Raw genomic sequence first — 18,326 nt, 5'->3', positions numbered from 1 at the left:
CCTTTCTGCTTGTGATAGTTCTATGTACAACAATCATATCTGCCTAATCAGTTTTCTATACTTCCTGCTACCATAGTATAAGCATCCCCACCTTTCCAGTCTTACCAACTTTAAACAGCAACTTACCATGTTAACTTCTGAGATGTGGTCAATGCTGGCTACTTCAATCGCTAGGGCAACATTAACAGGAGGGCCTGTGAAAGAGACATGTTAAATTGGGAAGGATATGGTGTGAATATATATGCACTGACTTTCTCAACATTTTCATGTGGAGTCAGTTCACTGAAGTGGATCCCTAAATATCCTTTCCTCTGCACCTCACAGTTTCCAGAAATAAAATTTGTTTTAGAACAATGGGTTTCCAACCTCTTCCATATTATGATGCCAAGTTTCCATAGAAACCCTCCCATCTAGCCATGGAGAACAGGAGGCTGGTCATGATCTCTGACAGTTGGTGGCAACCCCTTGAAATCATGACACCTACTTTGAAAATCTAGGCTTTGTCTATACTAACCCCCGCCATCAATTTAAACTACGTCACCTCAGCTATGCGAATAGCATAGCTGAAGTAGACGTACTTTCTGCAGTATCTTGTATGCGGTAAGATCAGTGGGGGCTGCTCTCCTGGTGGAGTACCGGCGGAATCATTGTGGTGGAATATCGGCGTCAACAGAAGAGTGCTCGGAGATAAATTTATCGTGTTTAAGCAGACATGATAAATCGACATCTGATGGATCGATTGCTGCAGCGTTGATCCCCAGTGTAGTGGAGATAAGCTCCACGTACAGAGGAGATCACCACTTAATATGGACCACAAAACGACTTTCCCAAAGTCAGTTCAGATACCATAGTGATAGGAGTGATGTAAGAACAAGGGTTGACGAGAGACCTTTCTAGACCCTGGAGGGAGCTGACTCTATGGCCCCCAGAAGATGCAGGGCTTCAGGCAGAAGGAGCAGCGCTGGGGCTAGCCTCCACCAGCTAGACCTTCAGTGCCACTGGGGTTGTGGGCCACACACTGCTGGGCTCCGGGTACTGCTGCCGAGGTAGCAACACCAATAGCCAGAGGCTCTGGGCCCTTTTAAATTGCTGGGCCCAGAGCAACTGCCCCCTTTTCCACCACCTCTCCCATCTCTCCTCACCCCCCATGTCAGCAGCCCCGAAGAACGCAGGAGATATGTGTATATTGCAGGAGATAACAGAAATTGTTTATATTGCATAAAGCCTTCAGCAGTCAGTGGAAGTAATTTCTTTGACACGTTCAAAGATAAGAAAACTTCACCCCTTTAGAAAGCAGCTCCTTCCGGTAAAAAACAAAACAAAACACTATGGCTGCATCTAGACTGTCTACATTGGCCGCTTGATTTTGTGCAAAATCACTGATGTTCTACTGTATGAAATCAGTGCTTCTTGCGCAAATGCTTTGACGTTCCCGTTCGGGCAAAAGCCCTTTTCCGGAAATGTTTTTACGCAGGAGGGCCAGTGTAGACAGCTAAAAACTGTTTTTTGCAAAAAAGCCACAATGGCAAAAATGGCGATCAGGGCTTTCTTGCGCAAAACCGTGTCTAGATTGGCACGGACGCTCTTGCGCAAAAAGTGCTTTCCGTGCCAATCTAGATGCTCTTTTATGCAAATGCTTTTAACAGAAAAACTTTTCCATTAAAAGCATTTGCAGAAAATCATGCCAGTCTAGACGCAGCCAATGGCTTGTGAGAGTGCTGGTGAAAGCTGATTTTAAGCTGACTGACTTGTCAGGGGATCCAGATTCCTTGTCAGGGGTTCCAGATTATTTAAAGTGCCCTGGAACTTTCTGCAGACCAACAAAAATAATTCTTGTTATCATCACTACATTTAAGGGCAAGACATTCACAAACACTTGATTTTATTCAGAAAAGGGGAGGCCTTCACATCCATTTCAGCCACTAGATTGTGCAAAGAATACATGAGAAATCAAGAAAGACATAAATCTGAATCTTACCTCCAATTCCAGGCCTGAAAATCCGTGCATATCCTTTCATTAAATCATCCAGATTAGGTAACCAGGATATTTCTATGTTGGAGCCTATGTAATCTCCAATATCATTCATTGCTCTGGATAAAAAAAAAAACAACAAAACCCACAAATGTCCAAGCAAGCTTTTAAAACCTTACCATGTGTAGAGAACATAAATATGACAGAAACAGACAGGCTACTTACGTGTATATTACTAAAGCGCTAATAAAGTATAGGAAACTCAGGTAACTGATTGGAACAGTACTGAGAGTTCAAAGGGTGAAATATTTATTTTATTTGTGGGAGAGGAACAAGTGATGTTTAGATTAGAAAATAATGTAGACAAGGCTACAGACTACCTATGGGACATGAGATCAGGAGCAAACAATTTTTTTTTTAATTTTTCCTCCTAAATAAATAAAATCAAAGTTTAAAATTACTTGATTTATTTTCCTTGTTGTGGAAAAAAAATTGAGAAAATTAGTCACTGGAACCAAACTATAATCTCGTTTTTAACTCAACTTCCTTTTTTCCTCCAATATGAAAAATAAATAGGATCCGATCCTGTTCTTAATGATTCCTGTGGAACCTGCATCTAGAGGAGCATGGAGTGAGAGAGATTTGGTTTAGGAAGAAAGACCAGAAATCCTGAATTGCTTCACTGCATCTTGATATACAAGGCATAATTCCAGTTGTAGTGAAGAGGTGTGACAAACATGACTTTGCAGTAAGGCGGCTTCACTGAGTACTCAGCTGACAGCATAATCAAGCAACATGATCAATCAACAGGAATGTTTAAGTGTTCAAATTAAACCAAATATACTATAATTATCAAATGAATAATGGAGATGATGTGGAAAAAGTAAGAGTTTAGGAATACCAACATACTAAAAGGATCTCTTATGGCCTAGACACCACTGTGGAGCCCCATCTAGCTCTTCTTGCTGGATCAGGAAATCTGGACCTCTGTGTTAACACCACAATAAGTTACCACAATTTTAAAGATGTTAAACTGTGTCTATCCTAGGTGCCTCAAGTCAAGTTTGCTAACTCCACGTACTTAATCCAATTTTTAAAAGATCCTCATTCCCCAAAGCCAACCAGAATTCTAGGCTAACAAACCTCAGGTTAGAAATGTCGAACAAAATGCAAACATTTTTACAATTGTTAAAAAAGCAGTTGGCCAGAGCCACTCATCTATGCATTCCTCATATCGTGGCTGTCAATCAGATTCTGCAGGGCTTTCCACTTCCTCCCCCAAACTGCTGTTTCAATGAGCTCAGGAAATACATCTGCCCAGAATACCTTGCAAGGATCATAGAGAAGCCCTGTGAGTTGAATGAACCCGAGACAAATCATTCCTAATACGTGATACCATCGAGGCCACTTTGCCTTAATCAGTTTTCACTCTTCTTGGGGGAAAGGGGGAATTTATTGTCTGCTGGTGAGATGACAAGAAGCAAATTTCACCTGCAGACACTACTGATTTAATTTCAGGCCTCTCCCTCAAACATCCAGGTCACCTGGATGTGAAAGAGAATGGAGTTTCTGAGTTGCTCAGTGTGAGATGGAACAGGCAGGATAAAGGATTCAGAGTCCTCAAAAGTGATGGAACATTCCAAAGGCCATCTTCCCCTTAACTCTGCCCAGAAAGGGGGTGATAATAGAACAGTTATTATAGGAAAGAAATTAAGCAAGCATGTAATAAGGGTTCACTCATGGAAGAGAAGAGATGGTGTTCCAAAGAACTACAAAGTACTTCACATATTGCATACAAAAATCATCTACCACTGGAATTAAGCTAGCCCAATAATGGAACATAGCAGCTAACAGTTCAAAGCAACACTACACAATCATTATAAGACTGTAGGTGAAGAACATATCCAGTTGTGTAATAGCAGGGGAGTTTAGAGAACAGGAACATAATTCAGCTGGAATAGAGCCAGGAGATTAGTTGCATCCCTGCTCCTGTGAAAAGCACAATTGGCTCACACAAACAGAAAAACAAATTTGAGGGGATGCAAAGTCAAATGGCCTGAAGTGGCCATCTTTTGCAAAGTTCTGGTCAAAAGGGTTAACAAGGTGAAGAAAGCAAAGAGGCAGCAAAAGCAAAGTCCTGGAAGGATTATTCAGAGAACACACTTTGAAAGGAAGTCTCAGATTTCTCCAGATAAATACAATCACCGTTTGATCTCTAGCACTCCATTTTCTGTGCCAGTCATTGGGAGTTCCCAGGTCAGCTTGAAGTTAATAGGAATTGCCGATAAAACTGCACATGCACTTGACAGCATAACCCCCTGTGAGCTTCTCGAGCCCATATCAGAGAATTAGGGTATAACAGAGCTTTTAGCAACATGGCTATGTCGACGCAACCATGTTGCTAACAACGTATGTGAATGCTGATGGTAGACACTTTTGTTGACAAAATACTTCCACCTCCACAAGGAGGGGGTTTTGCTTTGTGGCAGCAGAGCGCTCCTGCCAACAAAGCAGCATTCATACTTTTTTGTTATTCAGGGGAGGGGGGGATGTACTTTAAGCCCCCATGAATGACAAGAGTTTTGTTGATCAAGTGCAAGTGAAGACATAGCCTTAGTATGAAAACCTGGTTGTTAAATCGGGAAGAATTTGCTCGATTGTAAGGGTATGTCTACACTATGGGATAAGGTTGAATTAACATACGCCAACTTCAGCTATGTAATTGCATAGCTGAAATCGAAGTACCTTAACTTGACTTTTGGTGCTGTCCACACTGCAGGAAGTCAAAGGAAGAACACTCTCCATTCAACTTCCCTTACTCCTCGCGGAAGCAGGACTACCAGCATCAACCAGAGCGCCCTTCTCAGTTCGAATTAAGTGTGTCTTCACTAGACCTGCTAATTCGAACCTTGGAAGATCAACAGCGGCAGCTTCAGTCGTCTCTGTAGTGTAAACATACCCTAAATTAGCAAAGAGGCCCTATCTACCAGGGTGGGTGGGTAACTCTCCGGTCTCTCAGAGACACATGCATCACATCAGAGCTCTCGGAGCACTGATGCAGCTGCTTCCACTCAGCTCTGCAATAAGCCTGGAGATTAAAAGAAATACTGCTGATAGCAGAAGAGAATCCTTTTTAAATATTGATGAAAGGCTGCAGATTAATATACCCTAAACAGCTCTTGCCTTGGGACTGATGTAACTTTCTTAGCACGTTCGTGTGACATTGACCCACATAGGCACAAGGGTTTTTCTCCAAAATGTGCCACTTACGGGCATATCCAGCTCAGTATTTACACTGAGAGTAAGACTCCGCTACCAGGACACTGCTTCCTCTCACCACAGGCGGGAAGGGGAATATCTCATGATCCCAGTGATGACGTTCTTGCCGTGTGCGAATGGAGTTAATAATGGAAGGAAGCTTTGGGAGAAGAGGCTGAGAATGTAAGCTCTGAGTAACAGAGACGTTGCTGTCCTGAGATAATAGAGCTGTCAAGGTGTAAAGTGACCTTGAAGCTGTACAGGGACTGTTATTGCCCAACAGTGAAATTTCATTAGCTCATCATTTCATTGCCTCATAAGGTTAGGGATGCTTGTTTAAATGGATTTATAATATTCTTTTGACACAGGCAGGCCCTCCCGGCTCGTTAGCTACCGCACCTATCTAAATATCGGAGAACTCGCTGGCTCAGATCCTCCTCTGGGGTAAACAGGCATAGCCTGATATCAGTGGAGGTTATATGGATTTATTCCAATTTTTATATTTTTTCTATTTTCTGGGTCTTGTCACCTGTTCAGCCACTTCACTTATCTCTGCCTGTTATCCCTGATATTTCTTAGGTGCCTATCTCCTTGGTATCAAAGTGCCAATATTTACTCAATTGAAGTCACCCTTTCAGTTTCTTACTTACCTGCCAAGACCCAAGGTCAAGATTCTGTGTTTCTGCTGCACCCAAGGATGAACATTTCAGCTCAGTTATATTTATTTATTTTTCTTTGCATTCCCTGACTTGTTCATTGATGCTATCCGTTAGTACACATGACATATGGCCCCCAGAAGTATGGTCTTGGCAGGTTAGTAAAGAAGGGAATCATTTTCACATATTTTGTTTTTTAAAATGTATGATTTTGTTTGTAGTTTATAAATTTTACCTGAAACATATGCAAGAGTTTTAGGTCATTAAAGATCCCATGCACTTTTTAAAGGATAGGTTTGTCATCCTCTCTTGTGTTTTTAGGGTTAGCTCCAGAGATGGCTGCACTGAAGTGGAGGGTTAAGAGATTCCTTCATGCATCCCTTGCTTACCTCACATGCTTGCATTTGGAAGGCTAATCCATAAGGAAGTCAGGATCTGCCCGTAAGGTTTTGGGTATATAATACTTTGTGATCATATAGCTGCAAGATGTTATAAAAATCCAAAGTCCTATGCCTACTAGTGCATAATGAATCTAAAACACTTAAGAAAACAAACTGTGCAGTTCTGTTTTCACACCAAAATGTGTTACGTGGCTGCCTGGAGAACTTAGCCCCGGATGACTGACTCATCATCAGTCACTTGCTGTAACAGAAATAAAGTCTTTGTACGAGAACTGTCAGGAGCATCATCTCTTTTGACAAATAAAATCACCTAGTTTCCCTTGACATTTATTTTCCATAAAAGCCTCAGCATTTACAGCATGCCACGGAGTGGGAGGGCATTATTCTGTGTCAGTGTTCTATTGTAGTGGCGTTAACAAGAATACAAGAACTAAAAGGACAACCTCGGGTTAAAATGACGGGCCATATAAGTCATGCGTTTTAAGCAGATCACAATCCATGGGGAATTGTACTTGAAAATCCAGACCATAATATACCATAAAATTAAAAGGGAATATTGCTTCTATTATTAATAGATCCTGAGGGCTGGATCCTTACCTGGCATAGGTTAGGGCAATTAATGGATGTAGCATCGAAGTCAATACTGCTATGTCCACTTACACTAGAGTGGATATCAATGTATTATAACTGAGAGAATTGTTAAGAGATTATTTGCTTTTATGCAACTTGTTTGTTTTTTGAATTTTGTTTGATTGGACAATTAGACTTGTCAATTTCACTTGTCAGTTCCTCCTCACTATTTCCCAGGCACTAGGGCAGGACTGGCTGCTTGGGTTACTAACACTGGCAGGGAATATATAAATCCAAACAAACAAAAACAACAATTAGGTTATTGAAAACTGTCTTTTCATATTGGATTTTTTCCTATGAAAAACCTTAATTCTGGTCCTCATCTTCATGGTGGTAAGTCCTATAACTAATCATGGTGTCTAACTGGCACTAAGTTTTTCATCAGGTTGATGTGGAAGATAAAGGATCAAGGAAAAGAATATAGGAGTTAGAAATAATGCAGCAGAGTCTTTGTGTTACAGTGAACAGGGCTGTAGGCCAAGTGTAGGCCAAATTCAGCCCTGGTGTAAGGAGGCACAACTTCCACTCCTGTCAACAGGAATTATACTCATTCACTCCAGGGCTGAATTTGGCCCCAAATCTTCTAGCTCTCAGAACTCTCCATTATACCAACATCTGAGTAGGGGATTGTACACAGAATCAAAGAAATGTAAGGCTGGATTCCTAAGACATCCCATCCAGGCCATTATACTGGACATAACTTTTCTTTGTTTGAACCTAATCTAATGAAAACTACTCGGGCCTCTTTATTATCTGACTGGATAGAAAACTTGGCAAAATTCACATCTGGAGTGACATTCATACAAGTGCAGAGGGTCCACATAAACCCTCCATACCATGCTACATCCTGCCATGAGTGTCGAGAGCAGGTGATAGAGATGGCCTGCATGCAGTACGGTGTGGGGGATGCCTCCATAGCCCTAGTCCTGTGGCCATCCCTACACCTGGCCCAGTTTCCTAAGGCTGTGTGCCAGAGCAGAGAACTCCAATTGCCCATGATGAGCCATGAGGATTATCTGAGCTCTGAACGTTATTCATGAATTTTACCTGGAAACATGAGGACTGGCATGGAAATGCAGGCTGGAGGGGATTTCATTTTATAATCCAAGTAATACCGATTGGAAGAAAGGAAACCACCTTCAGCTGATTCAGCAACTTCACTTCTTGACCTAAGCTGGTGTACAGTGTGCTTTGGGATGAAAAGCGCCATATAAAAGTAAGTTATTAATTCCTAATGCTCTCAAGGCTTACAGCAGCACACAATGGGGAAAAAATAGCTTATCTTTATCCTGCACCAAGGCAGAGGGGGATGCCATACTGACAGAAGGCCAACATGGTCCTGGATAATTCCTCTCTGCAAGCTGCAGTTTAGGAGAGGGTTTTTAACCCTCATCTGCACCCTCTCATTCTCCTTCTGGGCAGCGACTCACATGTATGCAATTATGGCATTTTGCCCTGGCTTGAACCTCAAGCAAAAGAAATGAGATTGATCTGTTCACAACCGGTTAAAAAAAGTATTTGTAGTATTAGTTGTCAAAACAGGAAAAGGTATCTAGGAGGGTTTTGTGGATCTGGGACTATTCAACACTTTCATTAATGCCTAGGATAATAATGTGGAGACAGCATACTTATAAAAATGTGTGGATGTCACGAAGCTGGAAAAGACTGCTGGCACTTTGCAGGACAGGATTAGCATTCACCGTGACTTTTACAAATTCAGAACTAGTCTGAAATCAATAAGATGAAATGCAATAAAAAATACCTATATTTAGGAAGAAAAAAATTAAATGTTATAGTGGATCAAAAATGGATTATGTACCACTAATGTGATGAAGATGTGAAAAAGACTAAAATTCTGGGGTGTATTAGCAGCAGTATCATATGCAAGGCATGGGAGGCAATTATTCCACTCCACTCTACTAAACAACGCAGAGGTCACAGTGGGAGCTCTGTGTCCAGTTTTGTGTGACATAGGGACAAACTGAAAAAAGCTCAGAGGAGAGCAACAAAAAACGATAAAAGGTTCAGAAAACCTGACCTATGAAGAAGAATTTTTTAAAATGGCAAAGTTTTAAAGACGATGGGGATCAATTGTACTCCATGGCCACTCAAGATAGGACAATAGTGGACTTAATGTGCAGCAAGAGAGATTTAGGTTGGACGTTAGAAAAATCTTTTGAACTGCAAGGGCTTTTAAGCTCTGGAATAGGCTTCCAATGGAAGCTGTGGAATCCCCACCACTGGAGAATTCTAAGAACAGGGTAGCTAAACACTTTTCTGGGATTGTCTAGGTTCACTTGATCCTGCATGAGAGCAGGAATAGTTGACCTCTTGTGCCCTTTTAGCCCTTCATTTCTATGATGCTGTGATCAAGTCAACTGGTGGCTCATCATGAAGAAGAGCCTCATTTTTCTTCCTTTCATGGGAAAAAAAAGTTTAGATTTCCTGTTGCATAAGGAAAGAGAATTCCTCTTTCTTGAAGCAGAAAAAAAGGCTGATATTTGTGGTTATTATACAACTTGGGAAAACTATAAAGCTCTCCAATGACTAGAAAGTCTGCTCTTGACATCGTCAAGGAAAACAGCTCTACCCAATGCCCCTCAAATCACAGTCCCAAGAAATGCAGATTTCCCCAGGGTATAAACACAACCAACAGTGGGGATGTGAGTAACACGTATCCCTTATCCAGATGCTGTGTTTCTCCAACCAGCTACAGAATAAATGCATTTTCACTAATGCAGCATCGTTTATCAACTGAATTTTACCCACTTTGTGCTACTTCTTGGGACAGTCCTTGTATGTAGTGTCAAAATTCCCTGATAGTGAGCAAAAGATTTTGTAAATATTTCTATTAAGCCACGTGGGAGTGACTGCACTGTACAGTGACTGCTGAATAAGGAGAGAGGGGGGGGGGGAATTTCAGTTACTCCCACCACAGAAAGAGCTCAAGCACCTTTTGTAAATCAGTGGCAATCAGCAGTGCTGACTTTAGATCAAATGTGTAGGTAGGTCACAGTAACCCTCACTAGCTGCCACGTACTCTCTCTCACTCTCTCTGTAATGCAGTAGGGAAAATTTCTCACTCCGTGTATCTCTACTTCTGCTTTAAGTCACCCAACCAGACTATACTACCTGTGGGTCATTGAGTACCTGGAAATGGACATTTTCATCTGGAAGATAGAAGCATCAGTCTGTTAAATAGCTGGTTGTGTGTGGCATGGAGTTAAATTAAATTTCACTTCAATATCATTTTCTCTGATATTTTTTCCCTGGAAAAAGGCATTTACATTATCAGGCAAGGTCAGTGAATAATCCAGACAGTAGCAGGCTCCAGGATTACCCTGAGTAAAATATCAGAGGGGTAGCCGTGTTAGTCTGAATCTGCAAAAGCGGTGAGGAGTCCTGTGGCACCTTATAGACTAACTGAAGTGTAGGAGCATAAGCGTTCGTGGGCAAAGACCCACTTCGTCAGATGCATGTAGTGGAAATTTCCAGAGGCAGGTATAAATATGCAGGCCAGGATCAGGCTGGAGATGACGAGGTGGATCCAATCAAGGAGGATGAGGCCCACTTCTAGCAGCTGATCTGGAGGTGTGAATTCCAAGAGAGCAGAAGCTGCTTTTGTAGTTAGCAAGCCATTCACAGTCTTTGTTTAATCCAGAGTTGATTGTGTCAAACTTGAAGATGAATTGTAGCTCAGCAGTTTCTCTTTGAAGTCTGGTCCTGAAGTTTTTTTGCTGCAGGATGGCTACCTTTAGATCTGCAACTGTGTGTCCAGGAAGATTGAAGTATTCCCCTACAGGTTTTTGTATGTTGCCATTCCTAATATCAGATTTGTGTCCATTGATTCTTTTACGTAGGAACTGTCCAGTTTGGCCGATGTATATAGCAGTGGGGCATTGTTGGCACATGATGGCATATATTACGTTGGTAGATGTGCAGGAGAACGTACCAGTGACAGTATGGCTGATCTGGTTAGGTCCTGTGATGGTGTTGCTGGTGTATATATGTGGGCAGAGTTGGCACCGAGGTTTGTTGCATGGATTGGTTCCTGAGTTAGAGTTATTATGGTGCGGTGTGTAGTTGCTGGTGAGAATATGCTTCAGGTTGGCGGGTTGTCTGTGGGCAAGGACCGGCCTACCTCCCAAGGCCTGTGAAAGCGAGGGATCATTGTCCAGGATGGGTTGTAGATCACTAATGATGCGTTGGAGAGGTTTTAGCTGGGGACTGTAGGTGATGGCCAGTGGTGTTCTGTTGGTTTCTTTCTTGGGCTTGTCCCATAGCAGGAGGCTTCTGGGTACACATCTGGCTCTGTCAATCTGTCTCCTCACTTCCTCGTGTGGGTATCGCAGTTTACAGAATGCTTGTTGAAGATCTTGTAGGTGTAGGTCTCTGTCTGAGGGTTTGGAGCATATGCAGTTGTACCTCAGTGCTTGGCTGTAAACAATGGATCGTGTGGTGTATCCAGGATGGAAGCTGGAGGCATGCAGGTAAGTGTAGTTGTCGATAGGTTTTTGGTATAGGGTGGTATTGATGTGACCGTCACTTATTTGTACCGTGGTGTCCAGGAAATGGACCTCCCATGTAGATTGATCCATGCTGGGGTTGATGGTGGGGTGGAAGCTGTTGAAATCATGGTGAAATGTGCATCTTTTCCATTTGCCATCCTTGACCCTAAGTGAAACTAACTAAATTAAATATGCACCATATTTTGAAATGTAATTGAAAAAGCATTAGGCTTAATTCATGGCAACCTTATGAACATCAAAGCTTTTATTTCCATTTCTCTGTAAGTTTTAAGCTACACAAAGTATTCTCCTCTTTACATATGTTTCACATTTTCAAGCCTCTCTCCTCATCACTGGGAGTAAAAGGTTGAAGAGGTGTACACTTCAGTAGGATAGTTAATTATATACAAATAGACAAAATTATTTTTAAAATGAGTATAAAAGATTGTGTCTTTTAATTGGATAACCAAAAGCTGTGTCACTGGAGATTTAGAGAGGCAGGAGCCTATTAAACCTTTGAGCATGACAGCCGCATGACTCCTATTAACAGTAATAGGAATAAGTACTGCACATGCCTCGCTCCCACCACAAGAGAAGAGCTCTCACTACATTATTATTTATTTGTATTAGGAGAGCATCTGCAATTCACCAAGTGCTGTCCCAACACATAGGAAGCTGCAAATAAATACTATACTAATATTGCTAAAAAACACAGTGGACTAATCTCAGCCCTGGTATACGTTGATGCAACTGCACTGACTGACTTAGAAATCAATGAGCCAAATTCAGCCTCCGTCACACAGAATACATGAAGTTGGAGACATGAAATTATGCCAGTCTTGAGCATCTTATTGTAATAAGCAATGTTCAGAAAGTGCCATGTATGATCAGACATTGTGTCTGATCATAACAAACAAAATGACAAACAAACAAACAAACAAAATGATGATAACAAACAAACAAAATGATGATAGTTCTGGTATTTAACTTTACAGATGGGAAGCCTTAACTAATATTATGGTGTTTAGGATCTTCCAAACAGCACTTCCTTTTTAATAACCTTTTGCTCTGCAATCCATGCAATCTCTGGCCAGAAAGATGTATCTTTGACACCACTGCAGTCATCATGATCAAGGCATCAGATTTAAAAAACAAAATTAGATCAATAAAAAGGAAATGTGGCCGTTTACAAAATTTTGCATTTTAATCAGAGTACAAAATGACTTAAAGATTGGACCTTCCAAAACTGGGACTCCCTCACCTGGCAACATCCGTAGTCTGGCAGGACCACGGGTGTTCCTGGACCAGGGAGTCCTGGCTGGGAGTTCCAGTGGCAAGAGGGCTGGTGGCTCAGAGCCCGGTGGGGCTGGGACTAGGACTGGCGACTGAGCCCCAGAAGCAGGGCTAGAGATGTGGCAATTATGGCAGTCCCTATAGGGGGTCTGGGGCCAGAGATGCAGCAGCTGTGGCAGCCCCGGTAGCAGGGCTGGAGCCAGGGATGTGGCCTTCCCAATAGCGGGGCTGGGGCAGCCCGGCACCCTGGCGGAGGGGGGGGTGGAAGGGGGCTCCCGGGGCCGGCAGTGGGAAGGGAAGGTGGTCTGGGGAGCTCGTAGCAGGGGACCTTCTGTGTCCAGCAAATTCCCTCGTTTGGGACCGGTCAGGTCTTGAGGGTGCCAGACTAGAGAGGTCCAACCTGTAGTAAAAATATAATCCTGGCTAAAGCACCTTCTACCATACAAACCCAAGCATCCCTGGGTAGGAGAAAAATACCTTCTTGAGGCCTTTGCAAGAGGAGATAAAGCAGTGGTCATTGGCCCAAGAGATCTGAGCAGGACCTGGGGTGATAATTAGGTAACACTGGTTAGTGCACACAGAATTTACATGCATTCACACAGAACATTAGCCTCAGGGTTGTGCAGGCTTAATCACACATTTGTCCCGGAAGCTCAGCTAGATGGTGGGGTTTGGATGGACATGATGGTAAATATACATTTTAAAAGATGCTTCAATTGATTTTTCAACCAGGAAATGTTAGAACGTCATTGCATTGTTAAAACGAGGAAAAAGAATCCCATTCCCGGTGAAGAGTTTGGTAGGTCTAAATTTGCTGCTGGCAGATGCTATAAGAATTGTTGTCAATCCTTAGACTCAGAGCCTAACTCAAAGCCCCTTGAAGTTTATGGGAGGTTTTAGTGGACTTTGGATCAGATCCTAAGTGAACTCAATGGAAACCTGCTTCTGCTCTGTTGTAAATAATGATTCAATAATCCAAGGGCAACTTCATATCGCGCATCTTAAAATGTATTTTGATTATACAGTGACATTCTTTTCCTTGTTCAGCCTTAAAAACCTAGTGGAAACTGGTTGGCAATTTTTGGTGCTGGGCTCCAAAGTTTCACCAGCTGTGTTATCTTTCATTGGTTTTATGGTTCCCACCCAAAAAGTCAGGAATACAGTTTTTCATTAGAAAAACTGTGGGCCCAATCCTGCCATCATTTACACATGAGTCATTTTACTCGTTTATATAGTTCTATTGAATTCAACATAAGTAAAAAGTTATTTGCAGGTTGGCTTCCAGAATTATTATTAGTATTATTGTGTGGCTAGAGTGCAACACACCAGGTAGTCTTTTCTTCTTTTCAAATACACCTCACCACTTCATCTTCAAGGAGAACTCTGTTCTTTCAGAAGGCTGCATGTACTAATCCTTTGAACTCAGACCTTTTGCTATTGGCAATTTTAGATAAACTGCTAACATCATTTGAACACTGAGTATTAAAATCTCAAAAGCGACCAACAGTATTTTTCTAGCTGTCCCCTTCCTCTGCCACAAAGTAGATATTTCTAACAAACAATTCGCCACTATTGTGTCTTTGCAGGAAGAAAGCCAAGTAACTAGGCAATTAATCCAGTAATAAGTTATTTTATGTAACAAATTATACATTGTACAGAGCCAGGCTCTTAAGATGCCTTGAAAGAGATCTTGAAGTCCCAGGCTAGAGAAGAGTAATTGCTTATTTAAAATACTTTCACTTGGACAGCACCTTTCAGCCAAAAATCTCAATACCAGCCTAAGTACTTAAGTGGGGAAACAGTGGCACTGAAATTATGGATCAGAGTCTGACACCCTTATTCACCCTGTGAGTAGCATTTACTCCTGGAGTGGCCCTCATACATTACAGGAGTGCCTGGACTCCAGGCATTAGTGTAAAGGTATCAGAATCTGGCCTTTGATGCTTTGCTCAAGGTCATGATGTCAGTCAATGGCGAGTCCTGTATAAGAGCTGCCTGACTCCTGTTCTAACCACCAGGCTGTGGTGCTACTCAATAAAATAATAAAGCCTCAGCAACTAACCCCAAATATCACAGACACAGTCACCACCTGGCCTTCGTTCCCACCTTCCTGGATCCCCAGACACAAAAGCCATATTCATTGTTTGAATAGTAGGGGACTCCTCTTCATTCCCTCCCCGCCTAGAAGGGCTCGGGCATTGCTTTTTTAGATGCCCCGAACTAGATCTCTCTCCCTTTTAAAGATTTCCTCCCCCTTCTGCACGCATTGCATAACCATGGCAAGCTTTCTCCACTTTCAGCCTCCAGAGCCGCGGAGAATATATAAAGAACATCGCAATTTGGAGCTGGTTGCCTAGCTAACACCTTCGGAGGGAACGTAACTAGCAATTGCACCGGGTTGGCCCTACACTTATTTTTAATGGGGTTGCGTTGTTTCAAACTTGAGCACTTCCCCAGCCTTGGGCCGCTCTGGCTGGGCCGCCTGCTGGCTGGAGCCCCAGACCCGGGGGTGACACCCCACCCCCTTAGCTAAAGCTTTGGGCACAAATTGCAGAAGCAGGTTGTTGTATCGCCTGCTCCAGCGAGCAGCCGAGTCGCATGGCCACGCTGCGGGGCTCGCTGCTTTTTGCACGGGGACGGGACTGTCCCGGGCCTGCGACACGCCACTAACTTTAGAGCTTGCTTCCAAGTGAGTCCAGGGCCCGCGAGACAAGGCCTCTGCAGACCTGCTCCCGACCGGCTTCCCACTTGGATTACGCCGCTGCTCAGCCGGGGGAAGCCGCTTTCCTGCCAGTCATAAAAGTAGGGCACCTGATGACAAAGTCTCCCCTCGAGACCCATTTTCCCTGCCACACACACAGATCCGCAGCCCAGGGACGGAGGGCGTCCTTGGCAAAGGCGGATAAGGACATACCCGTCAAGACTCCTGCGTCCGCCCCTTACCTGATACACCTGTGCTGCTGGGCGCCCAGCAGAACCAAGGGCGGCAAAATCCAGGTGAGAAATGCCATGGTGCCCCCGGCACTAGGCAGCGGCAAGCAAAGCCCCGGCTCGCCTGCTGTCCGGGAAGCGCCGAGGAGGCTGCAGTAGCGTTACCATCCCTGCGGGGCTGAGTTGAGGCTCAGTTTGTTGTTGCTGAGCAGCAGCCCCCACACTCTCTCCGGCGCCCAGGAGCCAAGCAGGCAGGGCGCGCTGGGGAGCAGGGTCAGCCCTCCGCGGCCGCCCCGCGAGCCCTGCCTCATGTCCGGGAGGGGCGAAGCGCCCTGCCGGCCCCGCCGGGCCAGCCCCACTCGCGGCCGCTTCGCCGAGGCTTCTTCCGAGCAGAGCGTCCCCCGCGCAAAGCTGGTTGCCGAAAATAACCCTCCGAAATTGCAGTCTGGATCCCAGCAAAGCGGCGGGGGGGCCGAAAGCGCCCCCGTGCAAAAGCCACAAAGCAGCCGAAGGGTCCGGGCTGAGCGCCCCGGGGGTCAGGGCTGGGGGTGGGGAGGAGAAGGGCTGCGTTACTTGGAAAACCCCGCAGGAGCGTGTGTGTGTGCGCGCTGCGCGGCCCCTCCCTCGGCCTCCCCCGCACCGCTCTTGGCACAACTCCGGGGGCAGGAGCAGCAAGCGCAGGGGCGCATCTTGCGGGGGCTCGCCTGTAGTTCCAGGGGCTTTCAACAAGTCACACGCACGAAGCCCTCGCAAGAGCCTGGGAGGCAGAGCCCGGCGTTAGTCAAACTTCGTCCTCCGCTCCGGGACTGCTTCGCTTCCCCCAGGAAGCACGCGGGCTTGCTTCGATCGGCGGGAAGCAGCGTTTAGACGAATCCGGAGTCGGACCGGGACTGCCCCTGGGCTGAGTCGCGGGTGCCGAGAGGTCACTGAAAGCACCCGGCTCAAACCTGCTCCTGCCAACGCCTTGCTTACTACGGGGGGGCTGGCCCCGGAGAGGAATCGGAGCATTGGATGCAGTTGGGAAATGGTCCTCACTGTCCCTCTTTGCAGCAGGACAAACTCGGGTGCCGGGTGTGAAAGCCCAGTTTCCTCCGCCGCGCCTCTCCTCTGCGCGGCTCCGCTCCGTGGGAGGAGGGAGAGAAAGGGTTCGCACATCGCGTATCCCACTAAGCACTGCAAGGCAGGAACGCACAGGGCAGCCAGATATTGGATTCCGATAGTGTCTCAAACCAAAGGCAAGAGGGGAGAAGGTTCGGGTTAGATTTTCTATATCCCCGCTTCTACCATGTAATGCTGATGTTTTTTATATAGAAAGCAAGAGAGGGAAGCGAACAGCCCTGAAGAGACTAAGGAGAATATCCATCCACCCATATGCTTGAAGTGGGTGTAAAGATAGGAATTCTATATTAAAATGAGCACGGGGAAGCTGTGTAAAAGTAATGGCTTTCGCTTTTCTTGCTGTCCCTTCCCCCACTTCTCTGCACATTTCCATTGTCATTCTCTGCAACTAATGCATACTAGGAAAGAAAACACCTAAATTTACACTCTAATGCTTGGCAGTGTTTTTCTGTCTGCTTTTAAAACCATCTTGAAAGCTATTTATGATGGGAGGGAATCAAAACAACCTGCTGAGTAAAACTTTGGATCAGTTAATACATCTGGGTATTGATTAAACACAGATTTAAATTTTTTCAGGACTTTGCTTTTTTCTGTATTTTTCCTTGTCTTACACATGTTTGTCTACCTACCTGCTGTTAGATTCTGCTACTCTCCCTGCTACCATCTAATTTTACTAGTAAAGCAAGCATGCAGTTACAATTATATCTCCTAGGGACACACCTGTTCTTTTACTAGATGTAATTTCCGGTATAAACCCTTAAAATACACAATAGAGTAGAACCCTCTAAAAAAATCACTGCTGAAAGAGCAAAGTGTTTATTTATACACGAATTACACTCAGAACAGTCAACTCATTTTGGGCTCCCTTGACACAGTTTAAATAAGCATTGAGGACTGTACTGTATTTGAGCCACTGATGTTAGTACCACACTTACAGGAAAATGGTTACTTTTATCTCTTGATTCTCCTGCCTTCAAAATGCACTACTGTTGCAGCACCTTGAGGACTCTACAGCCAAAACCAGGAAGGGCCAGATTCATCTCTGGCATAAACCGCTGATCTCTCAATAGCGTCAATGGAGTTGCCCCAAAGATATGTTTGGCTACATTATTTCAGCTCTTTGGTCTTTTAAACACAAGCCTTATTGCTACCAACTGATCTCCAGAAGCAGATCCTTGCTTATGTTCAGAACCCATTAATTGCATTGGGGTTTAGATGGAAGTAATGGCCCACCAGCAGAGAACAGCTTGCAGGATGTGGGCTTTAAACTGTAGGATGTGTCCTCTGTGTCTGAAAGCAGCTTGCTAATATCACCCTAAGTAAAAGATTTCACAGTGAATAAGTTCTTTCATCATCATAAGGCAATTAGAAGTTGTGCCTGGGATGAAAAACTTATGACAAATTTTGCAAGATGGAGCAGCCAATGTATGTCTGTGTCCTGAAGAAGAGTCCCAATCTCATCCCCATTCCTCAAAACTCTAAGCACATGCACAATTTTACTCAAGTAATTTTCATTGAGATAACAGGGCCTTTCACATTGCATAGCTATGATTTTGAA

General features: G+C 44.1%; 1 protein-coding gene across 6 annotated transcripts in view; it reads right to left on the bottom strand.

Annotated features, from left to right (window-relative positions):
• Nucleotides 1-18,326, bottom strand: part of GABRD (gamma-aminobutyric acid type A receptor subunit delta) — an 80,399-nt gene that overhangs the window by 13,570 nt on the left and 48,503 nt on the right. For 3 of the 6 annotated variants that reach the window (XM_014571569.3, XM_075906901.1, XM_006119224.4), the window contains 2 exons: nucleotides 1,979-2,091; nucleotides 127-194 (listed from right to left, as the gene is read on the bottom strand). In XM_014571569.3, coding sequence (XP_014427055.1) covers nucleotides 127-194; nucleotides 1,979-2,087 — 177 coding nt within the window. In that variant the 5' untranslated portion in view covers nucleotides 2,088-2,091. Of the gene's footprint in view, nucleotides 1-126; nucleotides 195-1,978; nucleotides 2,092-13,195; nucleotides 13,261-15,389; nucleotides 15,618-15,661; nucleotides 17,254-18,326 lie in introns of those variants that run through there. The other 3 variants (XM_075906903.1, XM_075906902.1, XM_075906900.1) reach the window with 3 other exon arrangements.

The sequence above is a fragment of the Pelodiscus sinensis genome, chromosome 23, assembly GCF_049634645.1.
Source record: "Pelodiscus sinensis isolate JC-2024 chromosome 23, ASM4963464v1, whole genome shotgun sequence".
NCBI lineage: Eukaryota > Metazoa > Chordata > Testudines > Trionychidae > Pelodiscus > Pelodiscus sinensis.
This window is presented reverse-complemented; position numbering and strand designations above follow the sequence as displayed.